Genomic DNA, 19,755 nt, shown 5'->3' with positions numbered 1-19,755 from the left:
GGAAGCTTGGAATAGAAGAGGTTCGAGTGTGATTCTCAAATCATAAATACACTTGAAGGTATTAGGGAGAGAAATGTGAAGCCAAAGAGAATAGGAGGTTTCTCCATGGAATGGTAATTCTACTTTAAAATTTTTCAGGTGTGTGTGTGTGTGTATGTGTGTTTTACATTGAAAGAAACAGGGGTATATTTAGGATAGAATTCAATGCCTGCCTAAAACTTAAAAGACGAAAGAGGATAGATAGTTGGGCTTTATTCCTAGATTGCAGCCACCCCCTCACTCTTCAACCCACCTCTCTGGCTCACATTGGCAGGCACGTGGGGTTGGAAGAGAGTGTTCCTGTGCCCTTAGGAGGTTGTGAGTCAACATGTTTGACAGTCACTGTGTAGTACACAGTGTGGGTGCGCGATGAGATGATTCGTGAAGTGGTAAGACATTTCATCCATGTAAAGGAACAGAACTTTGGATCTGCTTAGGGATCTTCATATCAGTTCAGTCCAGCCTTCAAGACCAGAAATGAATCATTGACAAATTAAGTGGATAAAGTTAAAAATAGTTAAGAAAAAAAAATGATTGTCATTTATCGTGACTGTTAAATAAAATTAATAAAATGCTTCTGATGGTGCCTGGACCAGAGAAAGCACAATGTTAGGGTTTGCTGTTATGTTATTACTCTTTGTTATAGTCAAAAATCAGAGCTCTCACCATAGCTGAAATTCTTTTGGAATAATAAAACCTTCTTACATCTATGCAAATTATTACCATTTCTAACCACATGTGCACACACACACATATACACAATTTCCTCTAAGTTCAAAACATAACTCATTATTAATAAATTCTGGATAAATATATAATATAAAATATCTAATGAATATAGTCTTTCAATAGTTCATTGAATTACCCTTTTTACAAAAAGTTACTCTATAAGCATGTTATATTTAAAGGATTCCATAGCAGATATTTGTTGGTTTTTATTGTCTGGATCGCTCTCCCTTCTTCTGATAATAATGCCCCAATTTCCTATTGAGATACCACCTTCCTCCTCCTGTGTGCAATCTTTGGGATTGTAGAGAATGATATTTCCTTCTTTCCTAACCAGTGTTGGGCAGATGATCCAGATCATTTAAACTCTGTCTCTGGGGCTTGGAAACTTGAATGAAAAGGTCTGGAGGGAAAAATTTTGGAGCTGATTAATCACAGTGGGGTTCCTTTATGAGACAATTATGTAAACTCTATTACCTGCATCCAAGGAGCTGCTTGGGATCCTCCCTGCCTGGGTTTGGTTCTTCAGATATTCCTTCAGCTATAAGAGCTACTCCATAAACTTGCAATCATTTTTCTTTTTGTCTATGTTAATTATAATTGTTTTTATTACTTGAAACAAACAAATCCAAGCAAACATCCACAACAAAACAAATCCAAACCAAGTAATAAGCAAGCAAACAAAAACCCAACTAATTATTTTATCTCTTTTTTCTTCCTATAGGTTATGAATTACATACCTTGAATCTTTCAAAATATGCCCATGATTATATGTATTAAAAAACTGTATATAAATTCTCAAAACAGCAAACACATCTCTTCCTTTTATGTTAAGCCATAGACTTCATCCAGAATTTAGGTCTTGGCTGGTAGGTGGTATCTGCAAAAGTCTTCTGAATACTACCCTGAATGTTCATACCCTGAATGTTCATAATTTGAATTGCCCAGGTTTATTTAATTTTGGGGTTGTTTTTGGTATTATTTTATTTTGCTTTTACTTCTTCCTGTGACTTTTATGCTAAGATCCTTTACAAGAATAAAAATGTCTTATACTCCCAATACTTGATACCAAATTATATTCTGCCTCAAGGTACTGTAAAACTTTACATATTCATTTCTTCATTCTCAAAGATTCTCTTGACACTTCACATTCCACTGAACCTTTCTCATGGGCATTCCTGCTCTGACTTCCCACAATTCTCCCCATTACATTCTGAGCCAGATGCCTTCTGTCTTTGGGAGAGATGCCATTTACTTTTTGGCAAGAAGACACTAGCTGATCTCTGGAATGCTATCAAATTCTTGTTTGTGAACCTTTCTCAAAGACCTTTGGGTATTATCTCCAGTATTTCCAAGGGTGAGTCTCTTTTATTTCCTCCAAACACTGGAGAGGCTGTTACCAAAATATGCCAGTTTTTTTTTTTTTTTTTGCCACTTATGCTTTTCCAGAATATTCCTCAGAACGCACCCTAGCGCATATTAGGATTCCCTGACTTATTTCTGCAGTGGTTTGATCTTTAGGGATATTACCTCTAAAATACTAAAAAAAAGTCTTTCCTTTTTTCCCCTTTTCATTTTTGTCTCACATTTGTTTCCTTTGGTGTGCCAACTGACTCTTTTCCTGCATTGCAAGCATCTTCATCTTGAACAGTTTCTACATTCACTGTCTTTGAAATTTCTTTCCAACTCAGAGATTAACCTTTTATAGTTTGATCTTTTACCTGCTTTTTTCTCTTTCTGCTCATAATCACTAGTTCTCAATCACTGTCTTTACTCATTTTAGAAGCTTTATTTACTTGCTTTAGCTGCAGTGAGAGCAACAAGATCTGACACTGAGCCCAAGTGTAACTTGGCTCGTGTGCTACCTTCCCAGAGGGAATACCACAGGCAGGGCCGGGGTGCTCTTTGGCAGCTTCCTAGAACATGCTTTCTGGCGTTCCTTGAGGCCAATATTCTTTCATAATTTGGCCATCAGCATCAGTGCTTTCTATTATTATTGTCAGGTTGTAGCCCATATCAGCCAGCCAATGAAGGTCAAGGGAGCCTTAAAAAAAATAAAAACCTCTCATTTTGAGTTGATATATTACTTCCATTCCCAATCCTAAAGATGAGAATTTTTTCCTTCCAGATGACAACGTAGAGTAATTAACCCAGGAGCTTTTTCCTGACATCTCCCTGTCCTTCAAATCTATATCCTACCTAGTACCAATTATGCCTCCTAAATATTCCTTAGATTAGCTGACTTCTTTCTACTTCACTGAGTCCAAAATCTATCACCTCTTGTCTAGATGGCTGACCTTCCTTTCTCAGTGGTACATCTGGCACTCACGTTTGATCCATTCAATTGATTTCACGATGCAGTAGACTGGTGGTTCTAAAAATGTGGTCCCCAGGCCAGCAGCAACAGCATCAGCATTGCCTGGGATCTTGTTAGAAATGTGATTCTCCCTCCTGACCTAGATATAAGGAATCAGAAACTGGACTGCAGCCCAGCAATCCATTTTAAAAAGTCTTCTAAGTGATTCTGAAATACAAAAGGTTCAAGAATCCCTGAGGTGGAGTCTTCTTTTCAAATCACGGACCACACTGCTTAGGTACTTCAATGAATTTCAATTACTTTTAAGATAAAGAAAAAAAAAGAAAGAAGAAAGAAAGAAAGAAGAAAGAAAGAAAGAAAGAAAGAAAGAAAGAAAGAAAAAAAGAAAGAAAGAGTCTTAATGTAGTTTAAACAGTCCCAGATGATGGGGATCTTGCCTCTGCCTCCAACCCCCGTGCATGTCAAAGTCCCTCCTGCATTCCCTGCGTGGCCATGGTTGGCCCTCTCGCAGTGATGGAGTCATTATACCAGCTCTTCCTTCTCCCTGAACCCATTTCCCTTCACTCTTTGTTGATTTCCCCTTTTCATTTTTCAGCTCTCCGCTCCACTGGCAGTTGCTTATGAAAGGATTCCTGACAACCTACCAACACCCACCCCTCTACACGCACACACTAAATCAAAGGCCCTGCATACAGGTCTCATAGTACTATCTGTCATTTTTACAAAACACTTACCATAGTAGCTAGTGTCCCTATGTTTGTATATTTGATTAGTGTTGTTGCTTCTGTTTGACTATACCTAGGCTCATATGATAGACATTGGGTGTTTTCTTCAGTCCCTAGTGTCTAGTCAGACCCGGTATATCCTTGCTTTCAATGAATGTTTTTTTGAGTGACCAAATAGTTAACAATTATCAAGCATTTGTAATGTTCTAGGCACCAGGCTAAGATTTTTATATAGATTTTATCATTTCATTTTCAGGAAAAACTTATTTCTTTTTGACCATTTAAAAAAGAAATATATATCACTTTCTACATGCCAAGCATGATTCTAAGCACTTAACAAATATTAATTCTCTTAAATCCATAATGACCAGATAAAATACACACTATAATTATATTCATTTTATAGATGAGGAAACTGATGCCCATCTATTTGTCTCATGTCGTACAGTAAGTGATAAATCAAGATGTGGACACTAGTGGCTTGACTCCAAAATGTGTTGTTCTAAAAATACATGTTAAGAATTGAGAATTCCAGGTTACAATTGCAAAGATTTCTGCGAATTATAGGATTTAGGATTTATTTTATAATATATACTGCTCTGAAGTCATATGCTCATTAGAATAAACTAGATCACCAACACTTCATCTCCACTCTTATTCTGGAAATTAAGGGCCAGAACCAGAAAACTAGGAGTTTTAGATAATTCTTCTGTCCCCAAGAGAGTGCAGAGGGATGACTCAGAGCAGGGAGGAGTCTAGCTTTGTTTTATGATTAGGCTGTTTATAAAGCAATTCCAGGAATATAAAGAATAATTGACACCCAGGCCACCCTGATAGTTGTATTTCTGATAGCCACATTCTCCTTCAGGTGAATTCCTTATGTGCTGCTTTGTTGAGTCAGCTTTGAAAATTAACTAACCTCAAAGAGCCAGGTTGCCTAAAAACAATAAAGGTAGAGAAAAAGAATTATTTCAATAAAAATTTCAGTTATATCCCAGTGTTTGTGCACATAATGTCATCAGTTAACATTTTTAAAAGGATTTATAAGTATTTAACCATTACTTCAGATAGAATAAATAATTTCTTTTCTGTAAGTTTTACGTTACAAATTCCCTGTTTCCCAGCAGGCTACTACATAAGGTCCTATGCTTTTAATGATCATATTATGATTGTTTGACCTTCATCAGTCTTACTACCAATTATCTCTTCAAAGTGTCCTTCAATTGCTTTTATAAAAGGCCCTGGGAGAGAGTTTCATATGGACGAAACCTGTCTGGCAGCAACAGTCCCCACCAACAGACTTGGCTCGTCCTTCCTCATTTGGCTAGTCTGAGAATTCAGTCAATGTGGTCTCCCTTCTGCTCCTACCACCGAATATGTAGACCTAGAATCTCAAACCTAGCTATCCCCTGACCTCTAACCCTCTGGGTACCAGAATTTCTGGGTTCCTAATACATCTGGAAGACTGTCTATTTGAATCAAACTCTGTCACTAACTCTAGCAGCTTTGAATATATCAATACACTCACAATATCTTTCCCAGAACATTTCCCTTAATTTCTGGTCTTCTATCAGCTAACTGGAGAGGGTTTAGTGCAGTTTACAAGGCAAGGAAATAAATCCATGAGAAACAAACTGCTTTATGTTCCTTGGTTCTTTCCTACATGATTTCTCTAACCCTAAAATTCTTGCTTTTCAAATTGCAAAAACAAAAATGAAAATAAAAACAACACACCATCATGTGCATCAAAAGATGTTAAGAATAAGATGTTAAGATGTTAACATCAAAGATGTTAAGATACTAAGAAGATTGCTATAATAAAAGAATATATCTACCTATAGAGGCACACCTTGTATTAGATGGGGCATTGCCATGACAACAGTTTCTGGATCAGATTTTACAGGCTGATCATCTTTTGAACTCATGGGAAACTAATTAGCACTGGCTTTACTGGGATTAAATAAAAATACATCACTGTAGTTAATAAGAAGCTTCTGAAACTTCAAGTTAAATCTACAATAAGAGAATAGGTCAGTAAGAACTAAAATAGCAAGGATAAACTACTAAGAAATCAACAGCCTAAGAAACACTATGATTAAAGTGTAGCTAAAGTGATCTGTAGGAAAGAAGCAAGTTTAATCAACTTGCCTCTGAGTAATCTGAAAATGTGATTAAGATACTTAACAAAGATGATATTATTAGAAGAAAGGTAGAAAGGAGGAATTCAGAAGTGAAAAAAAAAGAAAGAATAAGGGTGCCTGGGTGGCTCAATTGGTTAAGTGTCTGCCTTTGGCTCAGGTCATGATTCTAGGGTTCTGGGAGTCCCATGTTGTGCTCCCTGTTCAGTGGGAAGCCTGCTTCTCCCTCTTCCTCTGTTCCTTCTCCTCACTCTTGCTCTCTCTGTCCCTCAAGCAAATAAATAAACTTGTTTAAAAAAATGCAAGAGTGAAAAACTCTTGAATTTAAGATATAAATGCTCCAATCCTTGGTGGGAGGGGTGGGGGTGGCAGGGAGGACTTCCATTGAATCACCATTCCTCAGCTGGCCCCATTAGCTTCTTTCTCCGTAGCCTGAATGAAACCTTCTCAGGGGTCATCTAGCATTCCTATTCTGATTTCATTCCTAATAAATAATCTTTAATATTCAGTTCACCAAGTAGTTGAATACTCAGAATAAAGCACCATATTTGGTGAACATAGTAGAGAAAATGAAAAGAAAATACATCAACAGAGAATAGCCTTATGTTCTCTCCTCCTACCACATTGGAAAAGACAAGTGTCCCATCATTGAAAGTTGATTCCTCCTCATTAATTCTGGAATCTAAATAAGTTATGTGACCTCATTCCATTTATTATCCCTGATTTTTTTCCTAATCTTCATTTTCTCTGTCTCTAATGGTTGCTTTTCATTAGAATTTAAATATAACTACAGTTCTCTAGTCTTCTATTAAAGAACCTCAACCCCCCAAAACACTGCTCCTCTGTTTTCTTTACTCTTCACAAATAGCCACATCATTCATACACCACCTCCCTAAGCTTCTGACTAGAAATCATTATTTATTCCTTCAACTCCCTTACCCAACATCTAGTCAATTATTACACTTATTGAAATGCTGTAGTATTTATTAAATCTCACTCACCTTCTCTATCTACTGTTACTTCATTGTTTAAGACTGCCTCACTTATTTTCTGGATTATTACAATGAACCACTAACTGTTATCACTGATATGGTCTTATTTTCTTCCAATTCATAGTAAATGCTGTGACTTTTTTTTTTCTTTTTTTTTTAAATTTCTCTCATTCGAAAATGTTTTATTTTAAAACAGTATTGGGGAGGAAGGTTAAGCAGCTAGCCTGTGATCCCTCCTGATTACCAGGGAGATGCTCCTGGGGAGTGGGAGGTTAAGAAGGCAGGTAACCTGGTTCAATGTCCTTGTAAACAATGATAACTTGACCTCCAGGCCACCAGACTAATCACATTTATTGGAAGGGAGATTTGTTATCTATGAAATACTTTGAGGAAGATATTCTTGGTTGAGGATTGCTTATTGTAAACAAACCTAAACTTGGATGGATTTATGAGGCATGGCTCCCTAGAGAGTGTCACATAAACTATACAACTCTTTTAAGTATAAAATAAAGATGTTTTACTATTTAAATGTTCCCTACTCTGTGAGGTGACATTGGGGGCTTCTATTATTCTAGACCATAGACCAGATATGATGCAAAAAGGAGGGCTTATGGAGATTACTAGGATATTTCCTGACTGATTGCATTCTTAAAATATTGATAGTTTGATACTAGGCACAATCTCTGATAAAAATGAGTTTCATATGGTGTCTGATTCTTTGTATTAGCTTAATGTTTACTATACAATTCTGAAGATACACAAACATGATAAATGGAAGCAGTCTATAAAGCAATTCACAGAAATAGTAACAATATCTTGTGTGTCTTTCTTTTTCTCTTTATTGCAGAGATCTATTTAGTTATTATTCACCTCTTTAGTTTAAATTATCAAGTGTATGCTATGTTTTTACACAATAGTGAGAACTAATAGATTTAAATAATTTTTTCTCCTGCTTTTTAAATTTTTTAACCTAACTTTAAGTTGTGAGTGTTTGCTCATATCACCAAGAAAAAAGTTGATTTTTCTTGTGGGAGGGGTGGGGGCGGTGAGGAGCAGAGGAAGAGGAAGAGAATCTTAAACAGGCTCCAAGCTTAATGGGAGCCCCATGGGGTTCAACCGAGTGCTTGACCGGGGGAGGGGGGTTATGAGGGGAGGAGGCTCGATCATGACCTGAGCCAAAAAGAGTTGGATGCTTAACTCACTAAGCTACTCAGGAGCCCTGAAAAAAACTTGATTTTTTTTTCCTAAAGGTTTTATTTATTTATTCATAGAGACACACACAGAGAGAGAGGCAGAGACACAGTAAGGAGCCTGACTTGCGACTTGATCCCGGGTCCTGAGATCACACGCTGGACTAAAAATGGCGCTAAACCACTGAGCCACCCAGGCTGCCCAAAAAACCTGGTTTTTAATGGCTGGATAAGCTTTCTACATCTGAATATATGTTAATTTATTCACTATTTAGTTATTATTGGTCATAAATACTTTTTTTCACTCTTTTCTAATACAAATATTACTACAATATGCAATTTATACAGTGAATCTATTACTATTTTTCTGATTATCTGCTTAGGATTAATTTACAGACAGAGGAAAATGGGATAAAAGAGTATGAATAATTTCAAAGCCATATATCATTTAAAAAGACATAAGAACACACATATTTCCTAAAAAAGTAGAGTTCTTATTAGAATATAGCTATATGTGCTTATTTTGCATTTGATAAGGAATATATAATTTGTTAAATTTTCATTTAATTCACTTTTCTCTGATGACTAGTGATGTAAGCTTATATTTTTTGGCTACTCATATTTATGTCAAAAGGATTGTGGATTTATCTGTTTTCCAAGTTGCTTTTACTGTGTAACTTGTTAACTTGGAAGAATTTTTTTAAAAAAAGATTTTCTTTATTTATTTGAGAGAGAGAGAGAGAGACCACATGAGTGGGGGTGGGGGGTGGGGGGAGGAGCAATGGGAGAGGGAGAGGCAGACTCTTTGCTGAGCAGGGAGTCCAAAGAGCCTGAGATCATGACCTAAGCTGAAAGTAGAGGTTCAATGGACTGAGCCACCCAGAAGCCCCTAAATTGGAAGAATTTTTATCATTTATATGTTTCAATGACAATATATTTTCAATTTCATATTTCAAAGTTTTTGGTAGATTGTCTTTTGATTTCCCTTTGGCATTTTTAATACACAAAGTTATTAAATTTTATGTAGTCAAATATATATCTCTTTCCTCCTTTGCTTCTCTTTGTATTTATACTTAGAAAGTGTTTCAAAACTAAAGATTAGTCAAGTCAATATGCTATTCTAGGTTTTAATTGCACATGGTTTTATATTAGAATTTATAATTCTTTGGGATTATCTTCATACTTGATACATGGTAAGGAACAAGTGAATATATTTTTCAAATACCCAGCTAATCATTCTCAATGATATTTATTGCATAATCTTTCCTCTGCACATTCCTTTATTATAGTTTATTTATCAAACAATTTCATGGGATGTCTGGGTGGCTCAGTCAGTTAAGTATCTGACTTGATTTCTGCTAGGTCGTGATCTCAGGATTGAAAGATTGAGCTTGCTATCAGGCTCCCTACTGGGTGTGGAGCCCACTTGAGATTCTCTCTCTCTTTCTGCCCCCTCCCATTACTTCCATCTCTCTCCTTCTCTTAAAAAAAAAAATTCAGGTCCGGTATATGTCTAAGTTTATCTCAAAGGTATCTATTCCTTTCTGTTCATCTATCTGTTGATTGTAGTGTTGTAGCATGTTTTAAATTGTTTTTATTAGTTTCCCCACTTAGAATTATTTTTTTCAATTGTATATCACTTGTTTATTCTTTGATATAACATTAGAATTATTTTTGTCAAGTACATCCTAAAAAACGTATGACTAGTCTTTTGAAGAAATATTTCATTATGTTTATTTAAAGTAATTGAAACAGTGGCATACCAAAAGTATTTATTTTTCTCAGTGAAAACGAACTCTGCTGTTGTATTAAAATCGTTCTGATCCCAGAGTAAAATTTGATGGTGTCTTACATATATAAAATATTCATTTTTTCTGAGATATTTCATGTTTTTATTGTCTTCCGCTATTGTGTAAAGCATCTTTCTTCCCTCTCTTCTGGGCTGATTATGTCTGAAATAGATCAAAACTAATGATTTTGCATTTTTATATTTTATTGAAACACTTTACAGAACTCCTATTAACTTAAAAAATTTGTGTTGATTTTATTGAGTCTTTAAGATACATATGCATAGCCTTTGTAAATAATGTTTTTCTTTACAATTTTTAATAGGTAAAATATGTTTTTGTGGCTTAGAATTTTTGGAATATTATTAAATAGAAATTATGATTGGCATCTTTTGCACATTTCTACTTGTAAGAACTCTCTCACTTCTGGTCATGTATCAGAATATTATTTTTTTAAAGATTTATTTATTTATTTGAGAAAGAGAGAATGAGAGAGAGAGAGTGAGAGAAAACACGTGTGTGCAATGTGGGAGTGTGGGGAGGGACAGAGGAAGGGAATCTTTAAGCTGACTCCCTGCTGTGCAGAGCCCAACACTGGGCTCCATCTCAGGACCCTGAAATCATGATCTGAGGCAAAACCAAGAGTCTGGACACTCCACTGGATGAGCCATCCAGGCATTCCAAGATACTATTTATATGTTAAGGAAGTTGCTTTGTCCTACACTTGATTTTTTTCCCTTGTTTTTTCCCTAAAAAGTTAGATGAAATAATGCAAAGCATTGCACAATTCCTAACAAGTTGTAAATGTAAAACAAATGTTAAACAATGTCATTTATTTATTTTATGGAGCACATTGTATTATTGATAAAGTTGTAACATTAGGAATATCTTTTTTGATTTGAAACCAAGTGGTTCTGACCCTTGTCTTTTTATATTATTGTACTATATTACATTGATAACATTTCCAATTTCTTTTATTCATGTATTTGATTTTTTTATATGACTTGAGTTAATTCTGGTCATTTGTATTTTCCCAGAATTGCCCATGGCATCAAGATTTTCAAATATATTAACATCTCATTGCATAAGGTACTTTATAAAACATAAAAGTAGCCGAGGGGGAATAGTAACTGCCTCTGATTTTTTTCTTCTGTAACTTCCCTGGATCTAGTTTTATTCACTTATCCTTAAAGGAATTAGATGCAACATTACCTCCTGTTATGGACTAAAAGTTCATATCCTCCCCAAATCTATATTTCAAAGCCTTAATCCCTAGTGTTTTAGGAGATGAAGCCTCTAAGGAATTCATTACAGTTAAATGAGGACATAAGGGTGGGACTCTGAACTGATAGGATTAGTGTCCTTAGAAGGGACATCAGAGACCTGGCTCTTTCCCCCTGCCACTGCAAATCCACTAGGTCATGTGAGGACACAGCCAAAAGGTGGCCTTCTGCAACCCATGGGGAGAGCTCTCACCAGACACTACCCTGCTGACACCTTACTCGTGTAATGCCAGCCTCCAGATTTGTGAGAAAATATATTTCTGCTGTTTTAGCCACCCAGTGTGTGGTATTTTATTATAGCAGTTCTAGTGGACTAATAATGTACTTCCTCATCAAAGTCTTACACATTTCCATAGCCCTCTTTCTGTGAATGTCTGTCGCAGCTCTTATTGTATTGCTCAATAAATACTTCTTGTATAAAGGAAATCAACAAAATGTCATATCCCTCTTCCTGATGAATGAACTTACCATTCAATTACCTGTGTGTATATGTTAATGGGACTGATTATCTCTAGGTATAGTGACTGAACCATTTTTTCTGGGCATGAAAAGCACAGGCACAAATCTGAATGTCTTCCCTTTTGGCATCCAAGCCACCAGCAGATCTTCTTCAATGTTATCCATTTGTCTCTCTCCCAACTTAAAATAGTCCACATGTAGTAGTTACAAACATAACAACTCATTCACTCACACTGTGTTCATCAGATGCAAACTTGTTTTTTTACTTTGATGCTATGTGAAATAAGTACTAGGTTTTATTTTTAAAAAAATATTGGGGCACCTGGGTGGCTCAGTCGGTTAAGCTTCTGCCTTCGGCTCAGGTCATGATCCCAGGGTCCTGGGATAGAGCCCCACATCGGGCTCCCTGTTCAGCGGGGAGTCTGCTTCTCCCTCTGCTCTGTTGCTCCCCCTCCTTGTGTTCTCTTGCTCTCTCTCTGTCAAATAAATAAATACAATCTTAAAAAATAAATAAAAATAAAAAATATGAAAAAGAGGAGCATCGACTGGCTTCTGGACTATGCGGAATGACACATGACACATTGTTTTATAACTGAGAACACCTGCTCTGGACACTGAGTACCTGATTTTCAATCCAGAATCTACACTTGGCTCTCTATGAAACTGTCAGGCAACATCTTCAATCTCTCCATGTCTTAGTTATTCATCTGAAAAATAAGAATACTTACCTGCCAGATTTGTGCATGTAAGATTAATTGATACATGTAAATTACCTGGAACAGTCCTTGGCACATAGCAAGTGTTCCAGAATTAGCAGCTGTGATATTTGCTACACATATGTGTATATGTGTATACGTGTATACGTGTATACGGCTTCAGAAGTATCTTTCATTACTGAATATGAAATTGCCACAGTGGCAGTAGCAGTCAGAAACTTCATACTTCCACTGAGAGAGTTGGAGGAGACTTTTTTTTTACATGGAATAACCTAGTCAACCACTCAGCAACCAGTCACTTCTCAGAAAAAGCAAAATGCTATTTTGCAGCAGTGTGAATGTGTCACTACTTGTCATTGGCCACAATGCAAAAGGCAATTTGCTCCATTTTAATTTGATTTTGTTCCATCTTTTAGAGTAATTACTGGACAATTATTTTGTCATAAACTGTATGCTCAATGGGCAAATCTGGCTCCATGAGATTAAGAAACTCATTTTCTCTGATGTGCTTTGCCCCTCTTTGACCTTCAATTTCTGAAAACATATTTTTCAGGTGTTCTCTTTGGGAGTAAGTGATTTTTCAATCATTTTCATTCTTAATTTTCATTTTTCTTGTGTATTGAAATTCCATTATTTTTCTACAGCCAGCAAACTAACTCAAACTTTTGTATATAACAAATGATCATTAAATATTTTTGAAATTTCTATGCTTATGACACAGTGTTATAAATGGGTGTTATAGCAAATATATGTAAGCTCCCTTAAAGAACTCAAAAGCCAGAAAAACAAGTAGCAAAATAAGACAACAATCCCTAGGTTTTACAGAAGCATGAACCAAATTTATTTTGAGATTCTATTATAGTTACCTAACACAGTTTCAGGTACATGGGAGGCATAAATATCTTCTAAATGTGTAAGTGAATAAATAAATGACTGAATGGATGTTTAAGCAAATTTTTAAGAACTTATGGCTTTTTCTTTCTTTGGAGAGGAAAGAACAAATTTTCTTTGGTTATATGCATTATGAGATGATGATACTCAACCTTCCAATATCTGGAAATTTCCAACCATAACAATTTCAATGCTTTTAAGAAAGTTGTTTTCTGCTCCTCATGGTATGAAAGAAGACTCATGCTTTAGAAATCCCAAAGTTAGGGAAACTGTAAAAGTTTTGTTTTGGTATATAGCAACTCTGTGAAATCTAAATATAAATGAGATCCTTAAAGCAAAAAAAATATATAATGTTTAAATATGATTCCATGAATTGCTGACAAAAGACCTTGATGTGAAGCAAACATAAGCACAGTTCAAAAGCTAAATCATCTGCTTTGAGAAGCAGTGAGAAGAGAGATTGATGCTTGTTTACTTTTTATTATACTAAATGATTAACATACTGATAGGGCTAGGAAACCCTTAGATATTATAGTTCATATTCTTTCCATTTATGTTTCAGTTTAATAATAAATTGAATGAGAAATTGAGATTCATAAATAATTATTTCTAAAAACGATGGCATTACTCAAGGCTTGGAGTTAGTCTCCTAAATTAATGATTGTCAGGTGGTTGACAGTGGAAATATTTGCAAGACTTACATTGACTAAAGATGAAGAGATTTGTGAGCATTTATGTTTCAGGCAATAGAAAATAATTAGGAAACAATTTTTAGCTGGGTGGCATCCTTGTGATAATCTAATTTGACAGTCTCAATTTATGGCTTGATAGAGTTATGAAATAGATATGTAAAAGTCAAATTATCACTAATACTACATATTTAGTGACACAATAGGAATTTTAAGCCACATATTTGACTTCTAGTTCAAGGCTTCCCATAATACAATGTCTCTTCTCTTCATGAGATGAGGAAGCTGTGATAGTAAGAATTCAAAATGAAAAATAGCCCCAAATCACATGAATTGGATTAAAACTAAAATAACTCGAATAGAAATGTAAATTGAAAAGAGAAGTCTTGCCTGGGTATTGAATGGAACCAGCAGCTTGTCTTGGTCATGCTGGTACACATTCTTTTACTGCTTTCTCCTTCAGGACACTGCATTGTGTCCTAGACACCTGAAGCCAGGGAGATTGGGTAGCAAGGGGACCCAAGCCAAATGGTAGTGTAGGTGGACACAGAAGTTTGTTCTTGTTAAAGATTTCTTTATTTATTTGAGAGAGGGAGAGAAAGAGCTCCTGCGTGTACAAACAGGGGGAAGGGCAGAGGGAGAGGGAAAGAATCCCAAGCAGACTTTGCAGTAGAGGATGGAACCTGGCAGGGGGCCTCCACTGGGGGCTTAGTCTCACTACCCTGAGATCATGACCTGAGCTGAAACCAAGAGTTGGAGGTTTAATGGACTGAGCCACTCAGGCGTCCTAGAAGTTTGTTCTGAAGTCTGATACTCTTTAAGTCCTTTTAAAAATGGGAGGATCCCTCACCCTGACCCATATTATAAGCAAACAAAGGCTGCCTATCAAGAATTGCTTCTGCTCTGGGCAAAGATTTCTGTCTAAATATTTCTTATGGGTGTGGTTGTAAGAAGAGAGTATTTATATATTTATCAAAGATTCTATTATTTGAGGGAGAGAGTGTGCATGTGTATGAGAGAGAGAGAGCGTGAGCACAGGAGCAGGGGGAGGGGCAGAAACAGAAGCAGACTTCCTGCTGAGCAGGGAACCTAGTTGAGGGGGGAGGAGCTTGATCCCAAGACCCTGGGATCATGACCAGAGTTGAGAGCAGATGCTTAACCAAGCACCCCTAAGAGTTACTCTCTAAGTGTTACTCTCTGTCGCACTATGGCAGATTCTATACTGAGGATTTTATTTTACACTATCCATAAGATAGGAATAATTTTAATATTTACCTTATAGGGTGGTTTTGAGAATTATTATTATTATTTTATATATTTTATTTATTTATTCACGAGAGACACAGAGAGAGGCAGAGACATAGGCAGAGGGAGAAGCAGGCTTTCTGCAGGTTGCCTGATGCAGGACTCGATCAGAGGATGCCGAGATCACGACCGGAGCTAAAGGGAGATGCTCAACCACTGAGCCACCCAGGTGTTCCTAGGATGGTTTTGAGAATTAAATGAGATCATTGAGTGTTTAGAAACTGCCTGCCAGGCAGACAGGACTAGATGAAAGAGCCGTTACTATCATTGTCTCATTTAATCCCAATGATTTTAAGCAATGGCTGAGAATTCTTGAATTTGTTAAAATGGTTGGAACCGATATTTGGTGGCTTTAGGGCCAGAAATCAGACACATGCTCTTCACCATTAGGTTTCTGCATCTTTCAGGAACTGCGGTTGAATGTGAACAGGGAGTGGATCGGAGACAGGTGTAACCTCCTGTTCTCTTATGCACTAGCTTTGAAAACTTTAGCATATCCTCTGAATTGTGGTTTTTTCATCTCTAAACGGGAATAACAACACCTAGGATTGCTGTGAAGATATAGAAGGTAACATGTAACAGACTAATGGTTTGAAAACTATGTACACATTTTCCTGTTTGGACTTTGAATGCATGCCCTTTATCTGAGGCTAGCCTATCCTGGGGTGAAGTGGAGTGGGTAAGTTAGGATACATTGGAGCCAAAATAAAAAGGGAAAGGAGAATGTAATTTTCAGCTTCTGACATATAGTATAAGATGCGAGCTCACTTACTATTTTGAGAGAAGATTTTTCAAATGCCTTTATTCCCTTTTTTAAAATACCAAGATCTAAGACTGAGGGGTGTTCTCTGGACCGTGTTCTGAGTAAGAAGTGCCAGACAAATAACTGTAATATTAAAAACAGAAGGAGGTAGGAAGACCTCTTAAAAGCCATAGGGGCCTGAGTGGCCAGCCACGCCAGACCCCGGCAAGGTTACAGCGCCAAAGAAGCTGGGGGGAACCCAGAGCAGGCACAGCAACTCTGAGTGTCCTTACTGGGAAGTCCCAGATCACAGTTCTTCTAGCCTCAAACGTAAACCAGGAGAGCAGACCAGAAGCAGGTAGACAAAAAGCATGCATCTGAGGTTGGAAGATGTCAGACTGGAAGACGGTTTCCTTCTTTCTCTTGGCCTTTATATGAGGTTTGAGAAAAGCAGATGAAAGAAGAGAATACCTGAGAGAATAAAAAATTTAAAATGACCAAAGGGTGGGGGGTACCTGAGTGGCTCAATTGGTGAAGCGTATGCCTTCAGCTCAGGTCATGATCCCAGGGTCCTGGGATCGAGCCCCACATCAGGGTCCCTGCTCAGTGAGGAGTCTGCTTCTCCCTTTCCCTCTGTCCCCTGCCCTCCCACCCTCCCACCCCATCTTGTTCCCTCATGCTCTCTCTCTCTCTCAAATAAAATAAAATCTTAAAAAAAAAAAATGACCAAAATGGACCGTTTCACTCAAGGGCTGGCAAACTATATGCCCAGTGGCCAACTCTAGTCATAGCCATAGCCTATTTTTGTAAATAAAATTTTACTGGAAAACAGACACACCCATCCATAAGTATCGTCAATGGCTACTTTTGTGCAACAATGACAGAACTGAGCAGCAGAGGCAGAGATCCTTTGGCCCACAAAGCCCAAATACTTACTATTTGGCCCTCTACAGAAATATGCAACTTCCTAGTTTAAAGCATCAGGTACAACTTGTTTTAACAAATAGTGTGCATTAATTTATTTTTCTTAATATTTGATGGCTCAGGTAAAAAGACCAAGTAGCTTTAAGCTACTTTATTGCTTTCTTTTTACTGCTAGTTAAATCTTTACTGCCAGTTAAATCTACATGAAACTGCACGCCCAAGACACGTATGTAAATAACCATCACTGCGAGCCACAGAGTCGATGACTGAACTTATGTTAAGTTTTCTCTGCTTCTTTCAAAGTGACCATATTTCTTAGCAGGCAACATAGTATTTGGAATGTACTTAGCTGAGACAGAAGGTGAGAATGAGGCAGAGAAGAAATGAAAATACAACCCCTCACCTCTCCTTAATAGAGGCAGAGCTGAATGTGCGAGTTGAGAAGATGATGGGCCTTGGCCTTGGAGAGGCACCTTTTTTTTTTTCTCATTGATGAGCTCCAAGATTTATCTCCTAAACTATAGCCTTAGGGAAGTGGGAGCCAAAAGGACTTTCCTTTAGCTTTAAATAGTTCCTAAAAGAGTCTTGATATACTGGCTGAGACATTTTCTCAAAATCCAGTTCTTAGGAAAATGTCCTGCAAACTAGCTAACACTTAATTGTTAAGGCACAGCAACACAACTGAATTAGTCCCCTGAAGTATCTCGTGTAAGACACGGAAACATTTCGGAGTCAACTACCCCTCTGGAATAGAGGAACACTTTAAACTGTCTTACAAGGAAAAAAAAAGAAAGAAAGAAAGAAAGAAAGAAAGAAAGAAAGAAAGAAAGAAAGAAAGAAAGAAAGAGAGAGAGAGAGAGAGAGAGAGAGAGAAAGAAAGAAAGAAAGAAAGAAAGAAAGAAGAAAGAAAGAAGAAAGAAAGAAGAAAGAAAGAAAGAAAGAAAGAAAGAAAGGAAGAAAGAAAGAAAGAGAAAGAGCATGTGTATAAAACGGTTTGCATTCAATTTCAAGGAGCTTTTGTTTCGGATGTTTCCTAAATAATTTGTTCAGGACTTCAGAAGTGGGCATATATAGAAGTCTTTGAATTTCCTATTATTCACACATTATTTTCTGTGAATGCTTCTTATCTTCCCCATTCATTTTCATCTTTTTCAAATTTTTTAACTTAGCCATACTTCCTGTGTTCACTCTACCATTTTTTTTCCCCTGGTGTCAAATAAAGGCATAATGATAAAAGGGGAAAAATAAGATTATAATATGTATATCTTGTTAATATGTAGTGGTCAGCCTTGTTTAACCTCTGCCTCTCAGTAATTTTATACTTAAGTGGTGAAACAGGACTGTTCCATTTCAATAGCCTTCTCCAGTGGAGAAGCATTTTTAGGTATAATTTGCATCTTTCTTGTTGTAATTTGCAACCATTTACTGTGATTCTGTCTCCATGTAGATGGAAAACATCTGGTCAACCTTTTTACAGAGCTTTTTATATTCTTGAAACCAGTTATTAACAACCCTCAGCTGTCTTTTCTTTAATAGCAATCTAAGTTGCTTTAACATCTCTTCATAATAACTTGCTGCTCCTTGTGTACAAAACTGATCGCTAGGACACAATCTGAGTTGTTTCTGGAGTGGTGAAGAGTTTGCACTTACCCAATCACATCTCCTTTACTTCAACCCCTAATGTGTGGCTTGTACACCTTTAAAGTGGGCAGAGTTGTGGTCTATGACTTCAAAAGCAAGTGAGAGATTTATTGGGGCCACAGGATGCCATACTTTCTGCCTCAACCACAGGAGGAAATCCCTCATTTAAGAAGTTCTAAGAACATTCCTTGTGTTTTCCTCAGTCTTGATTCACAGAATAAAATCTCACATTTCTCTTTAGAAAAACTACACAACAATCCAAACAAATAAATTATTAACTATTTTGTTATGCAAATAATTTTTAAAAGACATTTTAAATGACAACAATGTGGCAATCACATTTATTTAAAAACTCAAAACTCTTAACAATGCCATCAGATGATAGATCTCATTAAATAGTATTAAAGAAAACAAAAGAAAATCTGTAGGATTTACATGTTAAATTATCATATTGTAAGTATAAAAGACCAGGTGTTCTATCTTGACAAATTCGTAACTTTACAAGGCAGATGCAAAAGTATTTTATCACGTAAAATATTCATCATTTTTTTTTCTTTTGTTTTTATTGAATAGATTTTAAATAAGCAAGAATTTAGTCAAGGAAGCCTCTAGTGAACACACAGACTTTGAGAGAAGGACAAGTCCCATCTCCCACCAAGAGAGAGGTAAGAACATGTGGTTATATGTGGTAGACTCATCAATTCATTCAATAAATATGATCTGTTCCTAACTTATCTTGAGGGCTACTCAAGTTGCTGTTGATACAACAGCTAAGGAAGATAGACAAGATTTCTTCTCTCATGCAGCTAACATTTTAGTGGGGGAATGGCAGACAATACAATAAAGACAAGTAAATGAGACAGTATCAATGAAAACAAGTTGTTTGAAGAAAATAAAATTCAGTACTACAGAATGACTAGTGCCTACATAAGTCAAGGGATATCTATTATATCTATATCTAGATATCTATATCTATTATTATCTTGAATGACAAGTGGGATCCAGCTCCTCAGTGATCCGGAGAAAAAACAACATAGAGAAACTACAGGAAATAGAAAGATGCCCTTGTGCCTGGACAGAATGCTGTGTGCTTTGTGAAACTGTTCATGTAATCTTCCTCACAACGAATGCATTTCCTGTCCTTCTCCATCAATCCAAATTCAAATCTCCCATTTTCTACAAGTCCTCCCT

General features: G+C 36.6%; 1 protein-coding gene across 4 annotated transcripts in view; it reads right to left on the bottom strand.

Annotated features, from left to right (window-relative positions):
- FUT9 (fucosyltransferase 9) overlaps positions 1-19,755 on the bottom strand; it is a 122,334-nt gene that overhangs the window by 17,943 nt on the left and 84,636 nt on the right. Inside the window, exon 1 of one of the 4 annotated variants that reach the window (XM_049092376.1) lies at positions 11,979-12,126. The exons of the other annotated variants lie outside the window; for them this stretch is intronic. Coding sequence (XP_048948333.1) covers positions 11,979-12,054 — 76 coding nt within the window. The 5' untranslated portion in view covers positions 12,055-12,126. Of the gene's footprint in view, positions 1-11,978; positions 12,127-19,755 lie in introns of those variants that run through there. 4 annotated transcript variants of the gene reach the window in all.

The sequence above is a fragment of the Canis lupus genome, chromosome 12 (assembly GCF_003254725.2).
Source record: "Canis lupus dingo isolate Sandy chromosome 12, ASM325472v2, whole genome shotgun sequence".
NCBI lineage: Eukaryota > Metazoa > Chordata > Mammalia > Carnivora > Canidae > Canis > Canis lupus.
The sequence above is the reverse complement of the archived record's forward strand: the minus strand, read 5'-3'. Positions and strand labels throughout refer to the sequence as shown.